Genomic DNA, 27,838 nt, shown 5'->3' with positions numbered 1-27,838 from the left:
CAGCTCATTCTGTCCAATCTGTATTTAAAGACTTATTCATCCCTCCTCCTTTTATGGAGGGGTTATGGAAAATTACATCATCTTTTTTCCAGTAACTTCTCTGCTGTTTTGCACCTCAACCGGTTCAGACCGGTTTTCTCGGTACTTTCCAGAACTTGTTTTGCTCAAAGATGAGTCATCATGAGATGAGTTGTGTTTGAATCCTCTGACTCTTGTTCTCTTCTACTGCTCGAGGCATGTCCAGACTTGTTCTTAGGTGGGCATGCTCAGACATGTCTCTCTGTTACATGAGGCCTCTTCAACTTTACCATTTCACAAGCAAAAGTGAATCACACAATCTTACATGAGATTATACAATGTTTTAAAGATTAACACTTCCATTAATTGATTATGTGTTGATTATTAGTAAAACCGTAAAACAGTTTAGTTACACGTTATCAAAACAGTAAAATTCTTTGGTTACATTATCATTTTCAGCTTGATTTAAAGCAGGAGTTCAGTCCTTCTGCTGCTGAGGAGAACTTTTGATCAGGCTTCATTTTTCTTAAAGCTGGTGGTCTGTTTGCATTATCATCACAGACACCTGGTTTATTGACACCCCCTTCTTGAAGTCGGATCTTTCTCCTCATTGGCTCCAGGTTCGTAGTAACCTAGCCCTCCTGTTCTCCCTCCCAGGAGTCAACCACCGTCATGTTGTCCAGGTCTGCGTTCGAAGTGGATTGCTCCGCCTGATCTTCATCCGGCGCTGCTCGCTTCCTGGGTACCCTGACCTCCTGGGCCGGGACAGCGGGTTGACTTGCTGGGTCGATCTCCGTTAGGTCAGCCGATCTAGAAGACTGAAGGGTCGGCGGGATCTCAACAAGGGGTGAACCTACGGGAGTAATGTTTTCTATTATGACCTGCCTCCTAATTTGTGGGGTTGTGGCAACTAAAACGGGCATCTGACGAAGCTGTTTCAGCCGCATAGGGGCAACCTGTAACCCTTCAGATTCAGCAGTGTCTGAATGGGTCAAGCCTTCCGGTGTTAAGATCGGAGGCTCAGAATCAGATGGGCTGGTTGGATCAGTGAGGGCCGTGCCATCGGTACTCAGAGGACCGGATCGGCTCGCCTCGCTACTTAAATACCTGTCAAAGTCATCCAGGTAGTTTTCCAGGAGACTTAGATCGTTATGATCTAACGGAAGTGCAGTCGATCTTCCAGGGGATATCTCCACCTCCATGGGCTCGGTTTCATTATAGGATGTAGTTGGCAAAAGGTCAGGTGGGCCATTAGGTGGTTCCTGGGGCTGGCTGGCTATCTCGGGTGGGGTTGTAGGGACACTAACACTGGCTCGTCTACCTTCTTCCCTAACTACCATGGGCACGGAGACTACCGGAGGGCTAGTCGTTAACCCTGCCGTTAAAATGACCATGATAGATGATGACGTGAGCTCTCGGGGCTCCTGTGTGACCCTAAAAGAGGGGCCGTGAACCAACGGCAACCCTGTGGCCAGATGGTAGGCTACATGCCTGGTAGTTTTATTTGTGTTTTCCCAGAGTTTTACTATTACTGGGTAATACGTGGCTCTCCGAGGGATGGCTATTCTAGGTATATAGGGTTCAGAGCCCTCGGCCGAGGTCCAGATGACCTTGCAGGTGCTCTCTACCTCCCAGCACTCTTCTGCAGACACCTGGGGAAGACTGGCGGGCTCATCAGAGACCAAAATACCATGTACTCCAGTCGCAATTATAACTTTAGAGTGGCAGCCCTGGCACCACCAGGTTGGACCTACGGCCCATAAAAATCGGGTATCCTCCAACCCCAAAAGGCAATAGCAGCAGACCATTTGAGGTCCTGTTGCTGTTGAATTTGTGGGGCGTTGAACCTGCATTTTGACTGTTGGGGCCTTTCCTTTATTTATTTCTTAGATTGAGGTTTTCTTAAACCGATAAAGGGTGGTTCTGCCCTGTCGTCTGACTATCCCACAATAGGTGCGGGTAATGAATTTCTCCCACTCTTCCAATTGGTTTAATTGTTGGGTTGTGATCACTGTTTTCCAATCACAGTACCCAGGTAACAGTAATCCTGAGGTATTTGAGATGCCGTATTCCCTATATGTGACGCTAATGTATTTATCCTGCCCTGCAGTTTCTATTTTTTGGATTTTGCATACGTCACCACAAGGGGTTACTCTAATCCTCTGGATCTGCTCGTGGTCGTACACTTTCTCCTCACAGTGGCAGAGGATGATCTCTCCGGTATTTGTCGTTACTACGAGTTTGTCCGGAGCTGTGAAAGAGAACGCCCAGTTGCTGTAGACTGTTGCTGTGGTCAGGATGTAGAACAGCATCTGCATTCTGCTCCTTATGCTTTCTAAAAAGAGAGTACATGTAATATAACATGACAAAATAATAACAATGAAATCAAGGTCTGCTTCCACTCTCGGTCCTCATCGTGTCTCTGAAACACTCAACTTCGTATTGCTGGGCCTATACAGGCCGTCAGCTATCCATTGAGCATTTACCAGACCGATGATACCTTGAGTTTACAGAATTCAAAAATAAAATCGAACATAAAAAGAGAGAAAAATAACATTTAAACACTAAATCAATCTTTCAAAGTTTAATAAAATTTAGCAAAAGCGGGGAGGGGTAAAGCTGTTGTTGGTTATTTGATTACTTCTGTTATTATCTCGTTAGATTGGCTTGTCTCATCATCCTCCCGAGAATCTGCGGCCTTCGCTCCCCTCCGGTGCAGGGGGAGCCGGATCAGGTCTCGGTTTAAAGATAGCGGCATAGGTCATCATCCACACCACTATAGGCATTGTGGTGCAGAGGCTGGCCCAATAGGCTATTGCACAAATTCCCCAGACTAGACTCCATCCAATTAGGATGGCCAACTTTTTGGTCCATTTACGTCTGTTCTGTGGTTGCAAGGATACTATCTGGTACAGCATATTTGCCAACACCGATACGGCCACTGTCCCTTCGACTATGGTTGCTACAATTCTCCCTGTGGTACCTCCACAGCTTGTGACTGGTATTGGTACCGGAGTAAGCGCTGCCGCACATTCAAGGCTAATCACTATGGAATCTTCTATCAGCCATGCTGAAATTATGATCTTTTGCAGATAGGTGAGTTTGATTCTTCCTAATAGATAGGTAACAAAGAAGTGAGGCGATATCTCAGGTCGTCTGAGTATCACATGGGATACTATCACTCTAGCGTAAGTCTGAACCGCTACTGGAAATCTTATTAACCTTTCCTTACTCCAGTCTCCTGTGTGGCAGTAGCACATCCATGCAACCATTGTTAAAAAGTATTCTATATTGCTCCCATTAAAATAGGCTGGACATTCTGACAAAATGGTAAGATTGGGGGTCATTGTAGTCTCTGTCTCCCAATCTATAATACTCACATCGGTGGTTGGAGTATAAGACACGCAGTCGTCTTGATTGTCCATAGAGATTTTTGAATTTCTTCTGTACTGATCCTTGCTCTTTACTGCTCCCGGGGTGAGAGTGAAGCCGCTTCCTTGTTTATCTAATTTAAGGTTGAGCCGCACCCTACTCTGATGGGGGTGGCCTATAGCTCCTCCTCCATGGGCGGCATCCAGCTCTGAGGCACTCTTGTAAGAATACTTTACCTAATAAGGCAACAGCTATCATCCCGACTACGCCTAACAAATAAGGCCATATTTTGAGGAAGATACTAACTATCCATCCTTCTACCGTTTCTCCACCCTCTTTGATTACTTCACCTACGCCTTTCACCACCTCTGTGACCTTTCGGCCAACGGTGTAACTAACGGTTTCATACCATGCGCAAGTGTGTTCATCTTCCTGTGTGCCACATTTCTTCCAGTTTTCCTCTGGATACTGGCATGTGAGATTCGAGTAGATTTTATTCGGGCCTACCCACTCATAGCCCTCTATCTCATTGCCTAGGCACAGGCTGCGTCTCACTGCGTGGCCTTCTACTAAAGCTATCATTGAATCTGAGACAAAGGGAACTATTACTCCTTGAACGTGTTTCCTGGTGAGAAGCTGATATCCTAATACCTTATCTACGCAGGTACCCTCAGGTGCTGATCTTATCCATTTGCCACTGTATTTTTTCCACACTACCTTTGCTGCGTACAAGGTGTATTCAGGCCCATAATAACTCTTACAGTAGCTTTCCCATCCTGGTATCGTACCACAAGGCCTTCGAGCTAATGTAATGACACATTGTATTTTTGCCCTGTCACAAGTCATGTGCCATGGTCTGGGACTAACATACCTATCCGGTCTATACAGGGGACTGGCCCATATATCTTGCTCTTTAGAATAGACTGTGGCCAAATACTGATACTTAATCCAGTAGTTATCTGAAAGTTGCAAACATGGGGCTACCCATTCTCTAATCTCTTCTTCCTGGAACCCCCACCATGTTCTAGAGTCATCTCGTTGATGATATTCATGCCATGCTTGGAGTAAGATTTTAACCGTTTCTTGTCTACGTAATTCTGAGCAATCATATCGCCAGGTGGACATAACGGCGACCTCTGTCTCCCATAATCTACATCTGGGTGACGCTCCACTACTCTCCCACACTGAGTTGTTAAGACTAAGAAAAATTTTCTCGGCTACACACTTGTCTATTTTGTCAAAATCGCCCTTAGGTGCATTGAGAAGCTCATCTGGTTTTGGCAATTTTTGTACATACATGTCTGTATAATACGGTCCCACGAGGCCCTCAGGCGTCCTGGCATACCCCTCCATGAAGTCACCTTCGAAGTGAGGCACCCTAGGTGCAATCCAGACCCATGGTAATGTCACATTCAACCAGTTCTCATGCCAGGCGTTATGTGGGTGGAATATAGCTGCCCAACTCCAGTAATAATAACGCTGATTATGTACTGGAGTTATGGGTAGATAATTTTGAGTTTGGCATTCAGAATTTTTGTTCCAACAACAATTTGGTAGCTTACTCTTTTTAGTGTTTTTACATTGCTCTTCAAAGTCGGGTCTGAAAATCATTTTTATCCCATTTATCACTGTCGTTCGGTACTGATGCGATTGGAGCTTCGTTTTGGCCTTAACTGTGGCATGGGGAGGCGGTGTAGGGCGCCTGTTAGATCCCCAGTCTGTAGCATTTTTCTTGAGTGTTCTTTCATACCGTATTGTGTGAATTACCTTATTAGTGGTCGAATTCAGGTATTTACCTGTGCGATTCCTTTGAATAAGAGGGGGGATTCGGTCACAATCTAAGTGGATGTCGCCCCAGAACTCCCGACGAGGGAGAATCGCTTGGCAGCTGTCGTTTTTAGGTGGGACCGGAAGAATTACTTCACGGTCCCAGTAGCCTTGATGCTTTAATCCAATCAACGGTCGGCATATCCAATCGCAGTGCCATTCGGGGGGTCCGTCCTGGGGCTGTATCCAATTACATCTTGTTGATCGTTTGATCTGATCTTTCAAGATTGCTATTCCGATGACTCTTTTCTCTGGTAGTATTATTAGATTTGTGACGACCCAATTGGGTCCGTCAGATTCTGGTTCGGTGGAATGGTCTGCTACTGTTAGGTTTCCGGCCATTAATGCTGCGCTCCATCCTGCTGTGACTTTCAGTCTGTTCATCCAGGCCTGATGACCCTCTTTCTTTACTTTATTCCAAGCTGCTATTTGGTTCTGGGTGTTCTTTGCCGGGTTCCATGGCAAAGAAATATTCTGTGTAGCGATATCCCAACAGTTCATGTCTGCATATTTTGATTTTCCATGGGCAACTGCCACATGTGTCAGGCTCCAGGGTCTGACTCCGGCTTGGTATAAGATAACCAACAACATTGCTAAGCCTATTAACACTACGAGTCCCCGCAGCAGGGCTCGCAGGCAAGTCGCTTTATCCAAAATCGTAATCCTTTGACGGTCCATAGGTCGGTTTGGGGTCGCTTCATCATCGCTTTCATCGCTACTTGGATTATCACCGTTGGAGTTTCTGTTTGTCATGTGAATCATTTCGAGAGGGGCCCTTGCTCCTTCGTCCTTGATGTCTCGGCTCTGAGTGTCGGCGGGCTGTCGTTACTCGTCCTTTAAGGAGTTCCAGGTATATAGGAGAAGGGTGTGGCAGCCCTGGTTGTAGTCCTTTCCACACCCATTTCCATTGTGTCACCAGCCATTTTTCGGGTTCAGGTTGGGGTCCGTAGAGGTCCCAACTTTGTTGAGGGTTAGGTCCTGCAGTTATTTTTCGTTGAGCCTTACAAAGGGCCTCTAAATATTGAAGTACAGTTGGACCATGTTCTTGCAATGTCTCTATTTGTGTTATCAGGGGATTACATCGGTATAGGACGTGTACTGTGTAAGCCTTTCTTGTCCAAGGACTATAATCGTGAACCGGTGTATATTCCCGATATCTTATAATTCTTATAGGCAAATTTTGATTCTCAAATACATACCGTTTTGGGTCATCCGTTCGCTTTCTGATAGCTTTCACCATCCTTGGGCTTGTACTCCAAATTATCATACCCCCTATCGAGACCTCGAAAAATCGGCTCTGGTATGGCTCATGGTAATTGGGTCCCCATCGGAGCTTTATTTCCTTTCCCCATAGGGTCAGGTAGACCACGTTAAATATCCATGGGGATGTTGGTGGACAAGATTGGAGCTGGGTGTCGTATTTAGGGAGGTACACTTGCCTTGAATGTTGTTCTATTTGGGGATCGTCTAGGTGAGGTTGCCTCTTATACTGGCGATTGGAGTAGAAATAATTTCTCGTAGGGTCTTCCCATCTGAAGAAGTCAACTGCTGGTTCGTCGAGCCAATTTATGTCATTTGCAGTCTTTAAAGCTGGTATTGTCGAGCCAGTTTGTCTGCACTGGATTAGTACGTTGGTCACTCCAGCACTAAGGGGTTTTGAGTCTATAATATCTTCCTCACGTACGGGGCCCCTGGTGAGGGTGCAATCAGACATGCTCGCTTGGGGTATCTTGTCTTCTGGTAGATCGGATGCGTGGGCTGTTCGGGTCCAGGTCCTCTGTGATCTCTATTTGTTACTCGCTCTTTATAGAGTTCTACACTGAGCGGTGAGGGGTGGTGTAAGTCCGGTCTTAATCCTCGCCACACCCACTTCCATTGCCTGACTGACCACTCAGAGGGTTCTCCTAGGGGTCCCTCCGTTGGCTCAAGCTGATCGCCAAGATAGCTAATCATTTCATCCCAATCACCATATCTCTCCATTGCTTCTCCCATAACTCGCTCCACCAGCTCCTCTCTTGCGGCCTTATGCTGGTCGTAGGCTTCTCCCATCTCTGTCAGCGCTGTTGTCAGGCTGATCAGCGGGTGTCCTCTGTAAGATACTTTTATTCTGTTAGCCGCTCGTGTGGGGTGTGAACCCCACCTGTCAAGTGGAGTTTGGACTCGATCATACAACATTTTCAGGGGTAACTGGGTATTTTCAATCACCACTCGTTCTGGTTCCGCTATTCTCTTGTTGATTTTTGTTCTCAGCGTTGGGCTCGTAGCCCAGATTATCAGTCCTCCCAGCGAGATCTCGCAGTATTCTGTTTGGTGAGGTTCTTCATAGTTTGGGCCCCACTTGAGTGTAACTGATTTATTCTTTATTTCCATTTGGACCATGTTAAAGATCCATGGTGTTCCCATCGGACTAGGGTTATATGGGAATTTTAAGTTATCACTTAACAGGGTTAGGCCAGGGACTCTGTGGCTAGCTCTAGTGAGATCTGCTTCTCTAAATGTTTGCAGATGTGAATTATAATAATTTTTTGTTTTTGCCAGGAAGTTTGAAAAGTCCTTTTTTGGTCTGTCTAATTCCACCACTTGGCCTCTTACAAGCAGGGCCGGTTTATATATCTCAGTTCCGGGTGCTTGAAACAACATATTCTGCACTTCTTCTTCAGTTGTATGGCTACTCTGAGTATTAAAAGCATTTACTTTATATTTCCATGTTGGTAAGGCTGCTATTGCACTGGTTTTAACACGACATGTTTCAATAGGCCTGACTTGTTTTACGCACCCTATTTTTCTCCAGATGTGGCCCGTGTCTTTTATTGTTTTTCTTAGAGGTTCTTTACCTTTTCTTTTCTTGCTCCCAGCGATGAGTCCAGCGACCCCTTGTTTATTTCCTACTTGCGCGCTTTCTTGTCCGCATGCTTCCATTTTCCTTGGAACGCTTTTTTGGCCCAACTCTTCAGTCCTTTCTTCTCAGTTTTGTTTGCTACTGACTCCTCCGAGCAGTTTTTGTATTCCTTAATTGGGTGGGCTGTGGCTCCCACCAGGCACGTTCCTTCTTCCTGGATCGGGTGGATTACAGCTCCGACCGAGTACACTCCTTGGTATGGTGCAATGACCATCTGCACGGAAACTTTAACCCTCTGGGTGGAGTCGGGCTTTGTGGGCGTTCCTGCCCTCTGTGCAGCAGTTCCGGGGATCTGAAGCACTCCGTTCCTCTCCCAAGCTTCAGGGGTTACCAAGAATTCAACTGTTTTCTGCATGGGTTTAGCTTCATGCCTGGCCCATCCATCCAGACTAGTAGTACAATAGTACAAGTTATTATATCTGGTTCCGGTCTCTCGGGGGACGTCTGGCAGGGGCACTAGGGGGACTTCCTGGTTCATGATTACTTCCGTAATCAGCTGAGCCCATGTTGTTAATTCCCAGGGCCCTGTCCAGCCTCTCTGTCCAGCCTCGCCGGTTTCTTCGTCAGGTAACATACCTGCCTCTTCTTTTTTGCTCCCTGCGTTTGTTTGGTTTCGTAGTACTCTAAAAACTAAGGGAAACTGCTGAGTACCGAGGGGGGCATTCCTTTTCTTACCCCTCGAAGAATCATAAGGCCAGGCTCGGTGTACAGCCTGCTCGAGCAATTCTTCGGGATTTAACTTTTTCCTGCGCTGCTGCTTTTCTTTTCTTTCATCCAGTTCTCCTAGTTCTGGATATAGAAGTGGGGCTGAAGGTGTTACTTTTAGAGAGCTGTAGACGAGTTCTTGGTCATACTGCTGTTCGGTCAGGGATCCTTCCGAGGTCCTGGTTTCATCTTCATCAAGTTGAGCTCTGAAAGATTTGAGGGGACTGTGATACCTCCTTACTTGCCAGCCCATTGCCCTCTCAGAGTGCAGCAGTTGGCCTTCCTCCATCTGTGTATCACAGGCTGAACAGTATTTTACTTCGGTGCCATCCCACTCGCATGCACAGTCCTGTGGGCCTTTGCCGCTTATATCCCATTGTGTGATGATAGTTGCTCGAGGTAATGTGGTAATCCTGCATTCTCCACAAATGAATGCGTCCATTACCTTCACAGGTTTTATCTGCAGCTGACGTGCGTCCATCTTGTTTGTTTTAGGCTTGATGGGCTTCTCCGTCCCTGGTCCTTCCCAGAGAAGGGGTAATCCACTTGGTTTCAGGCAGAGCGTACAATTGTTCTCCTGCAAGCTCCACCTGAAGGTTTCTCCTTCTTTTGACAGGTATCCTTTCTTTGCATATTCCAATGTGCTCAAGGCCCTACCCGTCCAAAGCCCTGAAACTGTTCTTCTTAGTATCACTCCCCCGCATATAGTGGCCAGTCTAATATAGGGGAGCATGGTGCTTGGTTCTGTGGCCATACTCTGGTTTCTGGTTTCAACTAGCTAGGAACTGGCTTCAGTTGCTCTATTCCTTGGATCCCTTTCTTCTCTAGCTCAACTGTGTTTTTATCTAACACTTTTCTCACTCTGTCTGTGGTGTTATATTTAGGCTTCACTGCAACTGCTGATGGGTGATCCTGTGCTCTGACCCACACCTTCTGTCCTACCCTGAATGGGGCCTCAGAGTCTGACTGTTCCTCTTTATCCTCAGAGCTCCGCCCAACTTCAGGCGTGCTAAACCATCGTTGGTTGAGCTCTTCTGAGGGGGAGGGTCTACCAGCTCTTCTCCTGTCATTCAAGGCCTGACCTATCTCCACAGTTTTAGTACTCCATTCTTTGGTATTAGCATTTTTAGCTATCCAATTTTTGACTAAACCTATGGTTCTTTCTGCTACTCCATTGGCTTGAGGTGTGTAAGGAGGCGAATAAACGCGCATGACCCCAAAAGTCTGACACCAGTGATCCACCTGTGCATTGCGGAAGTGTGTCCCATTATCGGTTCTCAACTCTTTTGGAACTCCTAACGACCCACAGACTTGTTCCAGCATACTAACAACACTGTTGCCATTAGCTTTTCTAGCTGGTTTCACCACCACGTACCCTGACATCGAGTCTACCAGCACTAGAAGGTATTTCTCTCCTTTCTTGCCTGTAACTCCCATAGGCCCAGCTACATCCATGCATACTGAGCCCCATGGTGTGGTACTTTTGATGGTTTGTCCATCCACTCGGTGTCCTCGCCTTCCTGCGTTGTATTGACCGCATACATCACAGTTTTGCAACACCTTGCGGACCTGTTTCAACGGGACCCTGAGCTCCTGACACTCCAACTCCTTACGTGTGGGTTGTACGCCTGCATGACCTAGACCCTCATGCACGCTCCGTACAACCTGCTCCACGTACTTCTCTGGGACCCTCCGACCTTCGGAGGTTCTGTCCCACTCCTCGATCCCGACAAAGACTATTTTTCTCTGCTGTACATAACGGTCAACTTCTTCGTTGCCTTGCCAGTATTTTCCCTCTCTAGTGTGGGCCTTCTGGTGCTCTACTTCTAACTTCAGATTTAGCCTGATCTCAGCTATTTTCTTCCACAAGTCATGGTGAGCTACCACTTTGCCCTTCGCACTTTCAAATCCGTTTTCTTCCCAGATAGCTAAATCCTCATTTAGAGCTTGTGCACAATAGTGGCTGTCTGTCACTATTTTAGCTGTTCTTATCTTCTTGTGAGTTAGTTCTAGCAGTCCTTCGAGTACTGCCGTAACTTCGCCTGTTTGTGCACTACCCTGTACTCTCCCCCTTCTACGGCAGCACTCGTTCCCCTGATATTTGAGGATAAATCCCCAATGTGCTACCTGATCTGACCCTTTTTTGGATCCATCTGTGTAGAGAGTCCAGTCGTGCTGCTTCGGTTCTTCGGGCACTTCTTTGGCTGCTTTTTTACTCACTGGTTGTGCAGGGCCTATCTCCAAATCCGGGTCTAATAGAATATCTTCCCATCTACCCCACCTTGTGTTGGTAGCTTTGGTACTTTCTATTGTCCCTTTTCTGAGATACTTGTGCACTTGGCTTTGTGTCACTACTCTAATAGGCTGCCCCTGGGCCAAATCTTTTAATGTCCCCCAGTATCTAGCAAGCACTGCTAGCTCTTTTTCTTCCTGAGGAAACTTTTTCTCTACTGAGGTCAAGGTGTAACTCCATAGAGTAACTAATCCACCGTTCTCGTTCTTCACGGCTATCATGGCATCATCACTGTCGCAGCTGACTTCAGCTATGAGTTTTGTCATTAGGCTTCTTGGTTCTAGCCTTACTGCTTCCTGAATCTTTTTCCTAAGTTCTTCTAAGTTCTGTTGGTTTTCTGCTGTCCAGACCCATAATCTCTTACTGTTCGATTGACTGTCATTTTCTTTTTTCTTTAGGCAGGCATACAGTGGTTTGGCATATCTCTGATAGTTAGGGACATGATCTCTCACGTAGTTACACAGTCCTAAGATCTTCTGTAAGTCGTTCTCTGACTCAGGAGGCTGAATTTGCTCGAGTTTCTCCCTATACCCTTCTGAGAGTCCTAGGTCTGCTGTCACTTGAAACCCTAAATAATTAACTTGGAACTGTCCAAGCTGGCATTTTTTCAAATTCAGTTTCAATCCTGCCTCTGTGACTCGCTGCACCACTTTAGCTAACCTCTCCAGGTGCTCTTCCTCCGTGTCATCTGCAATAAACACATCGTCGATGTAGATTGTGGCGCCTAAGTCTTTGAGCACGTCCATCACGACCGACTGAAACACATTAGGAGAGTTTTTATATCCCTGCGGTAGCCGCTGCCAAACATAACTTTTTCCCTGGTGGGTAAAAGCTGTCTTTCCCTGTGATTGTTTTGCCAGCCTAAGGGAGAAAAATCCATTTGCTAAATCGATGCAAGATTTGTACTTTTTTACTTGTAGAGTTTTTAGGGTGCCCTGCGGGTTGATTAGGCTCGCTCTGTTGGCTACTGTTCATCTGTTAAGGGCTTTAAAGTTAATCACTGGTCGCCACCCTCCTCCTGCTGATTCGGGTTTCTTGACTGCCTGGATTGGGCTGTTAGTTATGGGGTTTGTTTCTTCTCTAATAATTCCTAACGCTCCTAATTCTTTCACAATTTTGTTCATTTCTTCAACTGCTCCTGGATTTAGAGGATACTGTCTTACGGGTGGGTGTACTCCTCCTTCGATTATATGTACAAACTTTGGGCCTAGGTCTCCACAGTCATTTTTAAATCTGGCTATTGAGGCTTTCTCTAATATTTGTTTTAACTTCTCTTTCCCAGCCGGGGAGAAGTCACTCTCATCTATTTTTTGTTTAGTCACTTCAGGGATATTTACAGGTTTATACCAGTCTTTGGACTCACCTTGTTTGTGTGTGAACCCTATTTTTACTAGCCTAGATTTTAACTTCTCTAACCTTCTGTTTAAGGCTCTTCGGTTCTTTTTTGGTTTCTTTAGTTCTTTTAGATCGGTAATTGTCATAAGGTTATACGGCCCTTTTATCCACACAATTCCTTGCCATAACCCATACGGCATTGTTTCAATTTTTCCGTTCGCTAACTGAACTGTTAGGTGTCCTACTGTTTTTAGGTTTTTGCGGGTCATAGACACCTCAGCTCCGGAATCTATTAGGTAAGGTTCTCCCTCTACTTTAGTGTAGATTTCGTCCCCCTCCCAATAGGCATCTTCCAGAGTGACCCACAACCTATCTGCCATTATTTAGCTGGCCCTCCACTCCCTTTCTCACGGGATTCATGGAGGGCTCTTTTTTCTTCTGGGGTCAGTTTTGCATATTCTTCTGGGGGTAGGTCCTCCTTTCTGTGGTGTGGAGTTTGAAGCTGGAGCTGAAAATCGTCTTGGTTGTTGGTCCCTATATTGAGGTTCTGACTGCCTCGGTGGTCTTTCCCTGTACTGTGTCCCTTGCTGTCTCGGGATCTGTTCTCTGTATTGTGGCTGTTGGGGGGCCTTTTGTGTGGGCTTTGGTGGTTTTTGGCTTGGCCTGCTCTCACTTTTCTTCTTTTCTTCCCAGAACAGCTGCTCTAGGTCATACGATTTTACTGCCTGGTCTATCTGGGCGTCATTAGTTTCATGAGGCATTCTGGCAAAGGTGAGCTCTCCCCTTCTTCCCTTGGATACGATCCTTAAGGCTTTAACATACCTTTTAGGGGGAATTACTTGTTTAAGTTGATACCAAACTGGGGTGAGGCGTTGGCCTTGATCCATGCGCATCCTCGCCCGCTGAATGTGAGAGTCTTCGTCGTCCATGTCTTCTAGGACTAGTTTCTCATACTGGCTTTGAGCTGATTCCCCTTTGCTCATTGGGTTCGTGGTGACATTACCTAGCCACAACTTTTTTGCTGCATCACACTCAGTGGAGCTAACTACCATGGGCCACACATCTTTGATGTATTCTTCGGTGGTCTCCTGGGATTGTTTTTCTCTCACTAAGGTTTTCAGCTTTTTGTACTCACGATAACTGTCAGTTTCTGGGCCTGGGGCTTGGTTTTGTCTAGCTTGCCTGGGTTCATGGGTTGATTCAGGCATTTGATACGGTGGGTTTGTCTCGGCCGGGTATGTATCATCTTCCTCATCGGCCGATATTTCATCTCGCAATTTCTTCTCTGTTTCTTGGGCATACTTGTAGGCCGTCTTTTTCATTCTTCTCAGCATCACATCATGTACAATTCCTAAGTACGCGGTCCTAAACTTACTGGTTAGGGGTTTGTGGGCTGCTAAGGTGGGGTATGAGGGCATCATCAAAATGTTGGCCCACTCTCCCAAAGTAGCTTTAACAGTCAGTTCCACTGTTTCTTCTGACCTGTCTGCCCATACTGGTGGAATGTCATAGTGATTTTGGCCAGCTTCAGGGATGTAAGTTCGACGCCCATCACTCGCCTGCACCGGGCCCCAACTCAAGTCCCTGGCTAACCTTTCTGATACTCTATGTACGTCCAGTATTTCTACTCCCTTCTTTTGTCCTTTTCTTTGTCCTATTCTTAATGGCTTAACTGGACCGTCGTATTGGCCTGCTATTGATCCTAGACTGGCACTACCTTCGTCATCGGTTTCTTCCTGACTCGGGTCTTCGTTTGGTTCTCCCTGAGAGCTCTCGTCGTCATCCTCCTCACTCTCTATGTTTAAGGGTTGTATTTTTGTCACTGTCTCTCTCTTTGGCTGTCCTTATCGTGAGTCTGCTCCGCTTCTGCGTCGTCTTGTGGTTGTACTTATCAGGTCATTTTCTGAGGGTGAGGTCAGGGACATTTTCGACCCCTGAGGACTGATCCCTAATGGGTCTTCACTTTTCTTGGCTCCCGGTGATGATCCCGGTGTCGATGATTTTCCTGTGTCTTCTTTCCCTAACTTTAGGGGTTCTCTAATTGGTCTTTCTTCTTGTTTTGTCACTGCAGCCACAACCCTGGATTTCCGATCTTCATCTAGATGAGTGGGGGTCACTATTATCATTTCTTTTAAGTGGGCTCCCGCTGGCATGTCTTTGGCCAGATACGTCATTGAATTGACCGCTATTCTCTCAGCCGTTTCCCACTGCAAATGATGGGACCGGAGCCCATCTATTCCTATCACTATGCGCCTGAAGCCGAACTCTATGGCTCGGAACACTCCTTTCTGCAGAGCTTCTAACATTTCCTTGAGATACCTGGTCTCATCGGTTGCTTCTTTATAGCTTCGAATTGGGATGTGTATTATCGCATAGTACGGAGCATCAGCTCCACTGGTCATTCTTGTTTTTGGCTCTTCGCTATGTGGTCCACTGGTGAGTTGTTTTATTTCAACTTGGTACTCCCTACCGGCTACTTTCTTTAAAGCTTTTCTGTAGGTTGAGTTATGGATTTTGTACTTATGATTTGTAAACACCAGTAACGCATCTGCCTCTATAGACCATGGTGTCCCTATCACTTGGTATACTCGGGTACCATTTTGAAACTTCACACATTGAGTCTCTTTCGGGAGTGGTTCTAGAGCCTGTTTGAGCCCTGCTGTTTGCCTAATTTTTTGTTTCTTTTGTGAATTTTCTTTTTCCCCTTCCTCTTGACTGTAATCTGACTCAGGTTCTGGTTTTAAGTGTTTTTCTTTGGCCTTCTTTTTCCCATAAGTTTTTGGGGTTTCTCCTGAGGGGTTCTGTTTAGGATTCTCTTGTTTAATCGGCTGGTTTTTTAGTGGTTCTGTCTGTCTCTGATCTCGCATTCCTCGTAACCCCCTTTCTGCCCACCCGGTGTCAGTGGTTTCGAGCCTCCCCATCCTGTCCACTATGCTTTGGGCGAGCAGGTCTAAGTTCTTGTCAACCTGTTTAAGATAGTCTTTACACCCTGTGCTCTCATTACTTTCTTCAGGTTCGTTTTCTTTTTTGATCATACTTGCTAATAATCTCAGTTGCTCTGCTCTGGTTTCCTCGTCTGTATCAGAATGGTATTTGGGAGTTTCTCTGTACGCACTCAGGTTTGGAGTGGAGCTCACGAACGTGGGGGGGTGATGAGAGGCTGGAGGGTAAACTCCCTGCCTTAGCCTCGTGCCTCCTGGGTTTTCTCCTTCCCTTTTAATATTGAGGGGGGGTATATTCTGTAAACCCTCGTCCTCTGGTTCGCTTTGGTCTTCTTCATTTTCCGACGCTTCGGGGGTTTGTGCAATGGAGCTGTGCTCACTTTCAGGATCCATCTCTGATTTTTTCTCTTTTCTATACTCCCTCATTCTTGCCAATTCTTCTTGACATTCTTTATATTTTGCTGTTGCCCTACATAGAGGGTTTGTAATGTACCCGTCTAACCCTGTCACTTTGGATATCATCTTTACTATAGGGTCATACTCGTTTGAGGGGCTAATTACTGACACTATTGTCGTTTGTTTTTGTGTCTCTATCTGTTGTACCCACCATTGTAACCATGTTTTTACTTCTTTTTTTGATTTTGCTTCGCCTGGGTCTTTTACCACCACTGTTTGGACTCCCTTCCGGGCTTTCGTACAGCAAAACCTTCCTTTTTCTCTTATAAATTTTTCCAGTCCGTCCTCCAGAACTTTTCCATCTAGCTGGGGATTACTTTCTCTTAGTATTTTCTTCACTGCTGGATTCCAGGTATGATACCCTTTTCCATATAGGATGACTTCCGCCTTGGTTATTCCTACTGGTTTTTCTCCTGTACTTTGTACCATTATCTTTTGGCCATCTGTCTTTCCTTCTACTGGCTTCTGTTCTTCTTGGCTCTCCTGAGCCGGCTCGGGTCTGTCTGGCTCTACACTCGTAGATGCCCCTCCTGAGGCCATCGTTATGTCTTTTCTTGTCGGGTCAAGTTTGTCGGTCCTCAAAGTCTCCAGACTTTATCCTAACGTTTTGGACTAGGACAGACTAGCTGCTTACCTACGATTCTGGATTATGGTCAGTAACCCTCGTAAGCCTTCTACCCCTCCTCGCTAGCCTCTAGTGATCTATTGGGGGTACTAACTGGGGGGTCTCCCAGTCACTGACAGCTCCTTACTCTCTAGAGCTGCTCTATCGACGCCTATCAGTCCTTTGTAGCGCGTCTTCACTTCTGGGACTGCTCTTGTCCCATCTGGGGTGCCATGTCTGCTTTCCGATAGGCAAAGGTAACCACTGGAGGTAGCGATAACACCTTTGCCTGCAGCCTCTCCTCCAAGGGGTCCGGAGGATTACTTCAGCGCCGTGGTTTTACCTATAGCTATCTAAAGTAGCCTCATTAAGGCTGCGGCGAGGTGATTCATCCAGAATATTAACGACCTTAAATCCGTGAGTCACACCCTAATTTCACTCTGTTACCTCGACCCTCCAAGCAGCTGGGAATGATCTTCTGGTCCAGAGAAACTCGCGTTGTGGCCGCTCACCTCTCACATTAGCGTTGCAATTGTTAACTGTTCTGGTAATCTTTAGGGCCCTGGAAACGGGCTCAAGGATGTTGTTTATCAGCTAGGAAACCTTTACAAAAACCTCCTGTTATTGGTGTTGTTAAATGAACCAAGCATTTCCATGTTTTGCTCATTAAGGGTGAAATAACAGTCCAGATTTATACGTTTTGCTTTGCTTTTAATCAATAGTTTGCGCAGGGGTACAGCAACAGGTACAATTTTATAATGATTAATTTTTCATGAGTACATAGGATACACTTTCTTCCCTAAACAAGGCGATGACTACTATCTGGAAATTCTAAACCTCAAGAGCCCTTGAGGGTTTACAGATACTGCCTTCACATAAACCTTTCACAACTCAAGCCAAAAAATGTTCTCTCTCAGCTCCCTCATGAACCAGAAACACCTTCGAGCAAACCTCACTAGTAACCAATTTAGTACTCCCAAATTTATTCTGTATGCTGTTCTTCCAATTTGACGAAACAATTTAATTAGAGCAGAGTAAGAATGAGGTCGTCCGCTTACCATGATTTTGGAATGCCCCTTAGTGAGACACTCGTGGGGGTAAGGGCAAATTTCCTGTTCTCTAGGGGAGAGACACAGGCCGGCCTCTGAGGCAAGTGCAACTATTTCCAAATTAGAAGATCAGAGTTTGGACGGGCCCAGGTCATGCAATTTTAGAAGTAGGAAACTCATCCAGTTCGAGTGTTGAAAGAAAGCTTACATCCAATCCCATGTCAGTGAAGAAAAGAGTTAACTTCCATCATCATCTCAAAACTGGTAAAATCCAATCTTCTTTTTGGGCTCCTTCTGATCCTGATGAGCTGCCCCTCGCCTGTAATTCTCTCTGCTCAACTCCTTAGTTCAGCTCCGACTCTGCATGGACCCAGCTCATTCTGTCCAATCTGTATTTAAAGACTTATTCATCCCTCCTCCTTTTAAGGAGGGGTTATGGAAAATTACATCATCTTTTTTCCAGTAACTTCTCTGCTGTTTTGCACCTCAACCGGTTCAGACCGGTTTTCTCGGTACTTTCCAGAACTTGTTTTGCTCAAAGATGAGTCATCATGAGATGAGTTGTGTTTGAACCCTCTGACTCTTGTTCTCTTCTACTGCTCGAGGCATGTCCAGACTTGTTCTTAGGTGGGCATGCTCAGACATGTCTCTCTGTTACATGAGGCCTCTTCAACTTTACCATTTCACAAGCAAAAGTGAATCACACAATCTTACATGAGATTATACAATGTTTTAAAGATTAACACTTCCATTAATTGATTATGTGTTGATTATTAGTAAAACCGTAAAACAGTTTAGTTACACGTTATCAAAACAGTAAAATTCTTTGGTTACATTATCATTTTCAGCTTGATTTAAAGCAGGAGTTCAGTCCTTCTGCTGCTGAGGAGAACTTTTGATCAGGCTTCATTTTTCTTAAAGCTGGTGGTCTGTTTGCATTATCATCACAGACACCTGGTTTATTGACAATGTATACATATATTTATAATAGTTACATTATTATTGTTATTACTCAGTCAAGTCAACGCTCCCACAACACTAAAACTCTAAAAATTAAGCATTGGAAATGTGGTTCTGTGGAATGGTTATGAACACTTAATATTTTACCTGTTGTGGATTGCTTCTCTACATTTAGGTGGTGCGTGGTGCCTGGTGCATGACACATCATGGATGTTGTGAAAGAAAGTAACAAGAACAGTCTGACCTCAGGGAAAATGGTTGCTCTGGCTGCAGGGCTCTCAGTTGGTGCCACTGTAGGCTACATGTTGTATCGTCACATAAACAACACCAGCAAAAGTGAGTCTTTGACTTTTGGCTATTTTTGGTAGAAAAATAAATGTGATTAATTGATTTAACTTTTTTTTTTAATTCTTTGGATGATGTATGATTTCTTATGACTGACAGATCAGGGCTCAGACACCAAAGAATCCAAAATGACTCTTCCTATAGAAATTTATAGGAACATATGCAGATGCCAAGCTACATTTTTGGATATGGTAAGCAGCTCACACTTTGTTTATTTTGGGCAGGGATTCTGCATAAAAATAATGTTACATATTAGACTAACAGTATTTTGTTAACAGGGCTGACTCTAATAGTTACTGACACGTTTTTAATACAGACCCCATACAGTCAGTTTGTGTTCAGAGCATAAGTTGGTGATGAATTTGATACTGAATTTGATATTTGATGTTACTGCCATTTATGGGTTTTCAAAAAATGTCTCTTGCAAACCCAGCTGGTGAGTCTGGGTGACTCAAAGCTGTAAATCGTTTATTAAAACTTGTTCTTGTTTTCGATTGGGCAACAATAAAGAAGAACAATGTGAGAAATGGTGATCAAGCTGCTTGGTGTACTTCTCCATGTTTACCTTTATTTCAGGTGAGCCAGAAGTCTGGAGCTCGTGTGAGAGTTCTGTCAGAATCGGGGGAGCCTGGATCAAAAGCAAACATTTGCTTCCAGCTTCACGGCTCCGAAGAACAGATCGTGCTCGCCCGTTGTGTCCTGGAGAACCTGGTCATAGACTGTGAGCCTGTGTCTGAAGTTTTGAAGGTTCCTCAGACCTCCTTTGGGCGCATCATAGGTATAATTTTTTGAAGATCTTTGCTACTTTCTTTATGATGCTTTCTTTTTCTACTAAAGATGTAGAGACAAATTAGTTTTCTAGTGATCTGATTAGTGAGTAGTTTGGCTGCTGGCTTGTTTTAGTTAGATGTTTAAAGTTTAGTTTATTTGGAGCAGGTTAGTCTTAAGTTGATATGAAACCGTTGGTTACGTACTGTAACCCCAGATTCTATTAGTATAGGCGTAGCCCTTTAAGACTGTCGCTGATGGGTTTATCCTGATATGCGAAGCATTGCACTGAAAAGTTTAGTCCACGCCCACCTGTTGTGTGGGCCCCACCCGGTCCGTATAAATTACGTTAAGAGCGGGTAATCGGATCCCAAATAGCTTTTTCTTCAGCCATTTAGGAGCCAGTGAGGCCCGACGCTTAAAGGGCTACGCCTATACTCATAGAATCTGGGGTTACAGTATGTAACCAATGTTCTATTTCGTATAGGCTTCGCCCTTTAAGGCTGTCGCTGATGGGTTAAGGGTGAAGCAGATGTTGTCCTCGCCTCACTGGGTCCATTCGAACACCGTATGAAGCAGAAGCTTGCCCAAAAAATGTCTTGTCACTCAGCTCCCCATGTGCGTAATTACGCATTGCGTAATTATGTGTGCCATGCACAGACGCATGTTGTGTAACTATGCGTTCTGAATGCATGAACGCCCCGGAAAACTTCACCGGGGAAAGAAAAAAGCTGAAAAGAGCCATGAACCAACTGGTTTACGGCTGAACAGTATGAACAGATTAATAATAACAGGAGAGCTGATTATTAATCAAATGAACTGATTGGTAACAATTGTCGTGAACTGATTAGTGACAATAGAACCAAAATAACAATCACAACTTGTGATTGATAACAACATCTCATACTGTAATGCATGCAGACAGATGTGAGTAAAACGGAGTTCCATGAAACAACAATATTCATTCTGTAACACTAAGGACAGAATGTGTCATGGGACGAGCCGTCACATCATGTAGATAAAAGCGAATGAATGAGCAGGGTGTTGACCACGCGGCCGCAGTGCAAATGTCCTGCATTGTCATACCATTATGCAAGGCAGTCAAAGATGCGATACCCCTGGTCAAGTGCGCTCTGAGGTTGACAGGTGGCTGTAAATCTGATGCTCTGTAGGCTTCAGAAATGGCCTCACACAGCCAGTGTGACAAGCGCTGGGTGGATAACGGGCGACCTGCAGATGTATCTCTATAATGCACAAACAAATGTTGAGTTTGGCGCATTACAGCTGTGCACGCTATGTAACACGTCACCGCCCGCACCGGACAGAGAATATGGAAAGATGCTTCTTCTTCTGATCTGTGGGGGGGAGGGAAAAACCCCTCCAACGATATCGCTCTTGATTTAAAAGAGCTTGTGATGTTTTAGGCATAATAGCTGGATTTGGTCTTAAATCAGCTGAGCTGCCGTCAGCCTGAATTCTGAGACATGACAGAGCGACAGAGAGGGCAGATAAATCACTCACTCTCTTAGCGGATGTTAAAACCAGCAGCAGGGCTGTTTTAAGAGACAAGAATTTAAGTGGAACCTGATCCAGAGGCTCAAATGGAGCTTTGATCAGGACCTGCAGGACCAGCGTTAAATCCCACTGTGGAACAAGTGGGCGTGAAACAGGCCTGCGTCTCTGTACACCTTTTAGAAAACGCTTCATCAATGGATGATTAAAACTGTTCTGTCTCCGAACCCTTCGTGGCAGGAAGAGATGGCTGTAGCGTACGTTTTAATCGTGCTGGACGCCAAATTTCTGTCCATCAGCTGTTGTAGAAAGGACAGTATGCCACCTAGTGGACATGAGGTGGCCTCTACACCCTTCTCTGTACACCAGCGCTAAAAAGCTGTCCGCTTTGATGTGCACAGCGCTGTGGTGGATGCAACACGTGAAACCTGAATTGTGCGCACTACATCCTGTGGGAGACCCATCCTCTCTAAGCTGATCCATTCAGTGGCCAGACCACAGGTGCTGGCCTATTTCTGGGTAACTTCCGATCGCTCCTCCTGCCTGGAGGAGAGCGTCCTCCCTCCACGGCAGTTTCCACGGGCGCCCCGACAGCAGGCGTTGCAGGACTGGGAACCATGGTGCGTTCACGCGTTCGGGGGCCACCAGGAGAGCTGTCAGTCCCTCCTCCTGAACTCGGTTCAGGAACCGTAAAATCAGAGGAGGTGGAGTAAAACACGTACGCATTTTGGGCCATGGGCTGTGGGCAAACGCATCCACCCCCAGCGGTGGTTCGTCTCGCAGGCTCAGAGAAAACCATAATTGACACTGAGCGTTTTCTCGTGTCGCAAATAGGCCCACAGCTGCTATTTCAATCTGAGTCAAAATGCTCCATCAGAGGATGATTAAAGGTTGCTCTGTCTTCGACAACTTTGAGACAAGAATAAAACATGGCTGTAGCATACGATAATCGTGCTGAACACTAGATTTCTGTCCATCGACTGCTGCAGAAAAGGAGAGCATGTCGTCCAGTGGACATGAAGTGGCCTCTACGCCTTCTCTGTACACCTTTTACAAAACGTTTCATCATCGGATGATTAAAACTGTTCTGTCTCGAAAATTTCGTGACAGGAAGAGATAGCCGCAGTGAACGTTTTACTCGAGCTGAACGCCAGATCTCTGTCCATCAGCTGCTGCAGAAAGGAAGGCACACCACCTAGTGAACATGAAATGGCCTCTACACCTTTCTATGTACAGCAGCGCTGAAAAACTGACCACTTGATGTGAACAGCGCTGTGGTGGTTGCAGCACGTGAATCCTGAATCATACGCACTACATCTTGAGAGAGATCCATCCTCTCAAAAGGATCAGCACAACGGCCAGACCACAGGTGCTGGCCTATTCTGATTAACTCCTGATCGCTCCTCCCGCCTGGAGGAGAGCAACCTCCCTCCACGACAGGTTCCACGAGCGCCCCGATAACAAGTGTCGTAGGACTGGGAACCATGATGCGTTCATGCACTTGGGACAGAGGAGCTGTCAGTCCCTCCTCCTGAGCTCGGTTCAGAAAACCGTGATATCAGAGGGAGTGAGGGAGGTGAAAAAGCATTACGACCACAGGCTGCAAGCAAACACGTCCACCCCTAGCGGTGGATCGTCCCGTGGCTCCATGATAATTATAGTTGACATCAAGCATTCTCTCGTGTTGCAACAGGTCCACAGCCGCTCGCAGGATTTCTGCTACGTCTGAGCCATAGCTCTAGATGGAAGGTCCCGGTCCCCGTGCCGCAAAGGACCGTCTTTGGACATCACATCCGTCCTCTGTTCAGAACACAGGAGATGTACCCTACTCCAATGGAGAGCAGATTGGGTGTGCCCCACACAGCATCTGTCTCACAATGTGGCACATGAGTTGAGCGCATACATCTCCTGCCAGTTATGTATGCAACAATTCACTTGCTGTCTGTGTAAATCAAAAACTCTGATGATTCCGCAGCACAGAGGCAAAGTGTTGAATCACATTCAAAAACCCTGTGCGACACTCCAAAAACATTTAAATGAGCTGCTGTGTGGAGAGCCACAGCGCCCCCACAGCTCGTTAAATGTGTGTGCCTCTGTGAAGTCTGACATGTGTGACGTAGGTCTGCTGACGGAAAAACAGCTGATATCACTCAACCGGTTCACGTGAGTTGCACTGCTGCCACCTGTCTGTACAAACTGCTCAGCAGCAACAGATGTCCAGATAAGGCAGAATTCTCCTCCCTGATCTGTGCGGCGGCTGCAGAGCGGCTCGGGCGCATTAATGGAGTGTTGTTTCTCACAGTTCAAAATTGACAAATCTAGAATAAATCTCATCTTTCTGGTTCGTTGGGACCAGGGCGTGACGAGAGAGGAACCCTGTGTTTTCCTCTCCTTCTGAAACTCTGGAAATGACATTTTAATCAGAATTTCCTGAGCTTCTGCGAGAGGGGACGAGATCTGTTCTAAAAATGACAGAAAACTTCACTAGAGTACCTCCGCACCGGGGTTTGAGCTGTACTGCAGCGTGAACCCCCTGATGAAAACGGTTCGCCTATCCGTCTGGAGCGCGCGTTTGACGCTGGTGCGGTCTAGAAGCAGCACGCGGCATCGGTGGGGTGAGGTTACCACTGGGCTCGTTCTGCAGAACATGTTCATTCTTGGTTGCAAATCACGTGAGCTTTTGAGTGATTCCACGAGCTGCAGTGTTAATTCAGAAAACCTTCTTCGAGGATGAAGGAGCGGAGCCGCTGTGAAGCTTGTGAAACTGTTGACGCTGCGGGAGCGCGCGTTTGACACCACTGTGGTGAAAACGCGTGTCGCTCCTGCCGAAAGCGACATACGTTACTGGGCTCTTACCGCGGTCTCACGTTTACGTTGACGTGAACGGCGGGCGCTGAGAGCTGCGTGCGCGCTTTCATAACTCAGCGCCTTATAGGTGAAGGCTGCTCGTGCCGCGGGAGCACGTGTTGGCACCGCCGGCAGTGAATGAAACAACCTTAAAAGGCTCATTCGTGATGCGTGTGTGTGATGGGGCCGCTGCCAGATCATCCGTGCTGACAGCCTGGCTAAAAGACACTTCATCATAAAATGATGTTTATTTCCACATCATGTCATCTACACACATCCAGCAAACCGGCACCTGGTTATCTTCCCCTGAGCTCTGTGGTTTGTTGTTTTAGAAGGCCCCCTGTTGGCTGAGTCCGGGAAACGTTGAACTTCCGGATGCCGGGGACGTCTGACGGGAGGGACTGGCGTAGCAGAGCTGGGGAGGCGTTGTGCAGCCGTGGAGCATCTTGAAATGATCTCTCACTGATGAAAAGGCCCTCCAACAAAAAGCTTCTGCAGCTCCCCTGAGAGGAAGGTGGAGTGACGAGCCAGGAGAACCTCTGGGACCTCTTTCTCCGGCTGCGATGCGGGCCGGCAGACAGCAAAAGAGGCGCACCGGTTGGGAATGACGTCGGCTGCCCTGCAGACGGAGCATACTGCAGGGGCCGACAGCGCCGTTAGCAAACAGCCGTGACAAGAGCGGAGCGAGCCGAAGGTCAGAGGGCCCACCGTCTCTTCCCGCCTCTGAACGTGTACGCAAACAGTGTAACGTGTTGTTCGCTGCGGCCGTCTGGAACGCATGCTGGTGAGCTCAGTTGGAGAGCGGTGTCACCGTCTGGGTTACGCTAACCGGAGGCACGGGACGCTGGTCCACCTGGACATCTTGCTCCGATGAAGCCTCCGTCAGGCTCGGCTCGGCTCCAGGGGGCACTGAGGGAATTTCCGCTCGGTGAAAACCCCTGCTCTGGAGATGGGCGCGGACTGTGGAGACGGTCCCTCCAATCTACCAGGAAAGCCGGCTGTGGCTTCGCCCGTAGGACGTCCTGTTGGGAAAAATGAGGCCCGATGGATCAGGACAGTGAGCCGGAATGGAACCTAGAAAAAAACCTTCCCGTCAGATCATCCGAACTGGCGGGAAAGGCGCGGGACGTAAAAAAGGGTCCCGTCATGCCAGCGGCTCCTAGATTATGCTGGGCAACCCCAGAGGGTGCCGTCGGCCGGGAGCAGTGTGATCGCCAATGTGAAACGAGGTGGGATGAGGTGAGCATTCGCTCAGCCCCCCTCCACCGACGCTACGCTCTCCAGGAGGGAATGAGCAGCAGGGGCTGCAGCTGACGTGGCCTGTCCCGGAGGAACCATCCGATTCGCTCCGAGGGTCGACGATAAGAGGAAAATTGCAAGATGGCGTTGTCACTGAGAAATACTCCTCGGCGCTTACCTTGAAACAAGACTGCTTGTCAGCTTCTCCTCGGAGAGGAGAGCTCACCGGGACGACCGGAGGTCAACGTGACGGGCCAAGCATTCATAACAAAGGTTGGTCATCTACACAACTTTCCTTCTTCGTTCTTCAGACAGTGCTATTAGCTCGCTGATGAAAAAAATGGGAGCCGATTACCAGCTCTTAACGTAATTTATACGGACCGGGTGGGGCCCACACAGCAGGTGGGCGTGGACTAAATTTTTCAGTGCAATGCTTCGCATATCGGGATAAACCCATCAGCGACAGCCTTAAAGGGCGAAGCCTATACGAAATAGAACTGATCTTCGTTAAATATGATATAGTTTTATTAAACCTGTAAAATGGCTGCTTAACACCATTTACAAAATCAAGTCCAAAATTTGATTTCAAGTACAAACTGTTGTCTATCTGCTCTAATTTTCTCTCATTTCTCTTAACTGTAGATCTTGGTGAAAGAAAGCTAAATTATATTGGATTTAAAATATTTAATGTATATTTATGAATGTGTGTGTTTGTATGTACTGGTTTGTATGTACTGGTATATGTGTGTGTGTGTGTGTGTGTGTGTGTGTGTGTGTTTGCGTGCGTGCGTGCGTGTGTGTGTGTGTGTGTGTTTGCGTGCGTGCATGCATGCGTGTGTGTGAACCGACCATCCCTATCATTTATGAAAACTAGTTTTTACATTGCTTAAAAACAGAGGTGGAAGTAGTACTGAAAATTTGTACTCAAGTACAAGTACTGTTACACTGCTTACATTGTACTCAGTTACATGTAAAAGTACTGGTATTAGAAAAATACTTAAGTAAAATGGTAAATTGTAAATGGACTGTACTTATATAGCGCCTTTCTATCTTATCAAGATACTCAAAGCGCTTTACACTACAATCTGTGTCCTCATTTACCCATTCATACAGCACTCTACAAGATCTCTACAAAGATAATTGAACTAATCATTCTAAAGAGACTAATCAGAGCTTTAGATCACATTCATACACTGATGGGACACACATCAGAGGCTATGAGGGGTTCAGTGTCTTGCCTAGGAATACTTCGACATGTGACTGCTGGTGGATTCGAACCCCCAACTTTCACATTGGAGTACGACTGCTCCAACCACTCAGCCACAGCCGCCTCAGTACTCTTCTCAAAAACTACTCAGAATATGAATTACTTTTTAACCACTTGATGCTTTATTGTGTTGTCAACAGAAGTCATTCAGTTTGATCTACTGTGTATAATAACTACATTCAAAGCACATTTCTCAGGTGCTCAGAAGCTCCGTCTTATTTTAGTACCAGGCAAAAACGATGGCAGTGACAGTATCTAAGCTCTTTACATAATTAGTCAAACTAATAACACACAAACAATAAAAATCAATATCATGCAGGTAGCTGTAAAACCTCGTATACTGCAATATGTTTTTTGAGATTAGATGCTGGAGTCTTGTCAGCTGCTTCACCGTAGAGATCAGAGTTTGCATCTGGACACTGTCTCCTTTTCACCCTCTGTACATGGTATGGTGTAAAGTTTATTCATTTTAAAAATACAAAACAGTTTCATAATTATATAAAAAATACAGGAGATTTAAAATGAAAGGCAGGAGAAATAAGAAAAAATCTTATTATATCTGCCCCTTTTTTCAAACAATTAGTTAAATCAATAATTTTCAAGTAACAGAACAAAATGAATAACTCTTTCTAATTTTTCTAATTCTAATACAAAACACATACTAAGCTACTTCATATACACTTTTTTAACAATTCAGCTTTGATCTTTTTCTTAAATGTGCACATTGACTTGACATTTTTCACATCACTCTCTAGACCATTCCACAATCCAACTCCTTGGATTGAGGTAGACCTTCCCTTCAGACTAGTTCTGAATTGTGGTTTGACAAATATCTCTATCCCCTTAAGATTATAAGAACTTTGTCTTTTAACAAAATTTCTTTGGATATTTAAAGGTAATGTGTTATTTTGAGCCCTATACATAACTGATAAAATACTATAATCTACTAAATCATGGAACTTCAATAACTTCAGTTGATAAAATAATGTGCTTGATGGGTGACAGTAATGCTTTCTGGTGATAATTCTTACAGCTCTTTTCTGTAAAATAAAAATAGGTTTTGTAAATGTTTTACACGCTTTCCCCCAAACATCAATGCAATAGATTAAATGTGGAACAATGATTGTGTTATACAACATGTACAGAGCTTTATCATTTAATAATTCCCTGACTTTGTATAGTACTGCAATAGATTTAGATATTTTTGTTTTTACAGAATTTATGTGATTTTTCCATGTTAGCTGTTCATCAATGATTACACCCAAAAATTTCATCTCATTAACTCTAAAAATCTCAACACCCTCAATTTTAAATGGATCATCAACAGTTCTCTTTTTGTTACTAAATATCATGTGTTTAGTTTAATCTAAATTTAATGATAATTTATTAAGTTTAAACCA

At 45.7% G+C, this 27,838-nt stretch overlaps 1 protein-coding gene across 1 annotated transcript in view; it reads left to right on the top strand.

Annotated features, from left to right (window-relative positions):
- The window catches only part of tdrkh (tudor and KH domain containing), a 60,933-nt gene that overhangs the window by 17,693 nt on the left and 15,402 nt on the right, over positions 1-27,838 (top strand). The window contains exons 2-4 of the mRNA XM_037690744.1: positions 18,636-18,796; positions 18,905-18,996; positions 19,382-19,583. Coding sequence (XP_037546672.1) covers positions 18,667-18,796; positions 18,905-18,996; positions 19,382-19,583 — 424 coding nt within the window. The 5' untranslated portion in view covers positions 18,636-18,666. The remainder of the gene's footprint in view (positions 1-18,635; positions 18,797-18,904; positions 18,997-19,381; positions 19,584-27,838) is intronic.

This window comes from Nematolebias whitei, chromosome 17, assembly GCF_014905685.2.
Source record: "Nematolebias whitei isolate Nwh7 chromosome 17, NemWhi1, whole genome shotgun sequence".
Classification (NCBI taxonomy): Eukaryota; Metazoa; Chordata; class Actinopteri; order Cyprinodontiformes; family Rivulidae; genus Nematolebias; species Nematolebias whitei.
The sequence above is the reverse complement of the archived record's forward strand: the minus strand, read 5'-3'. Positions and strand labels throughout refer to the sequence as shown.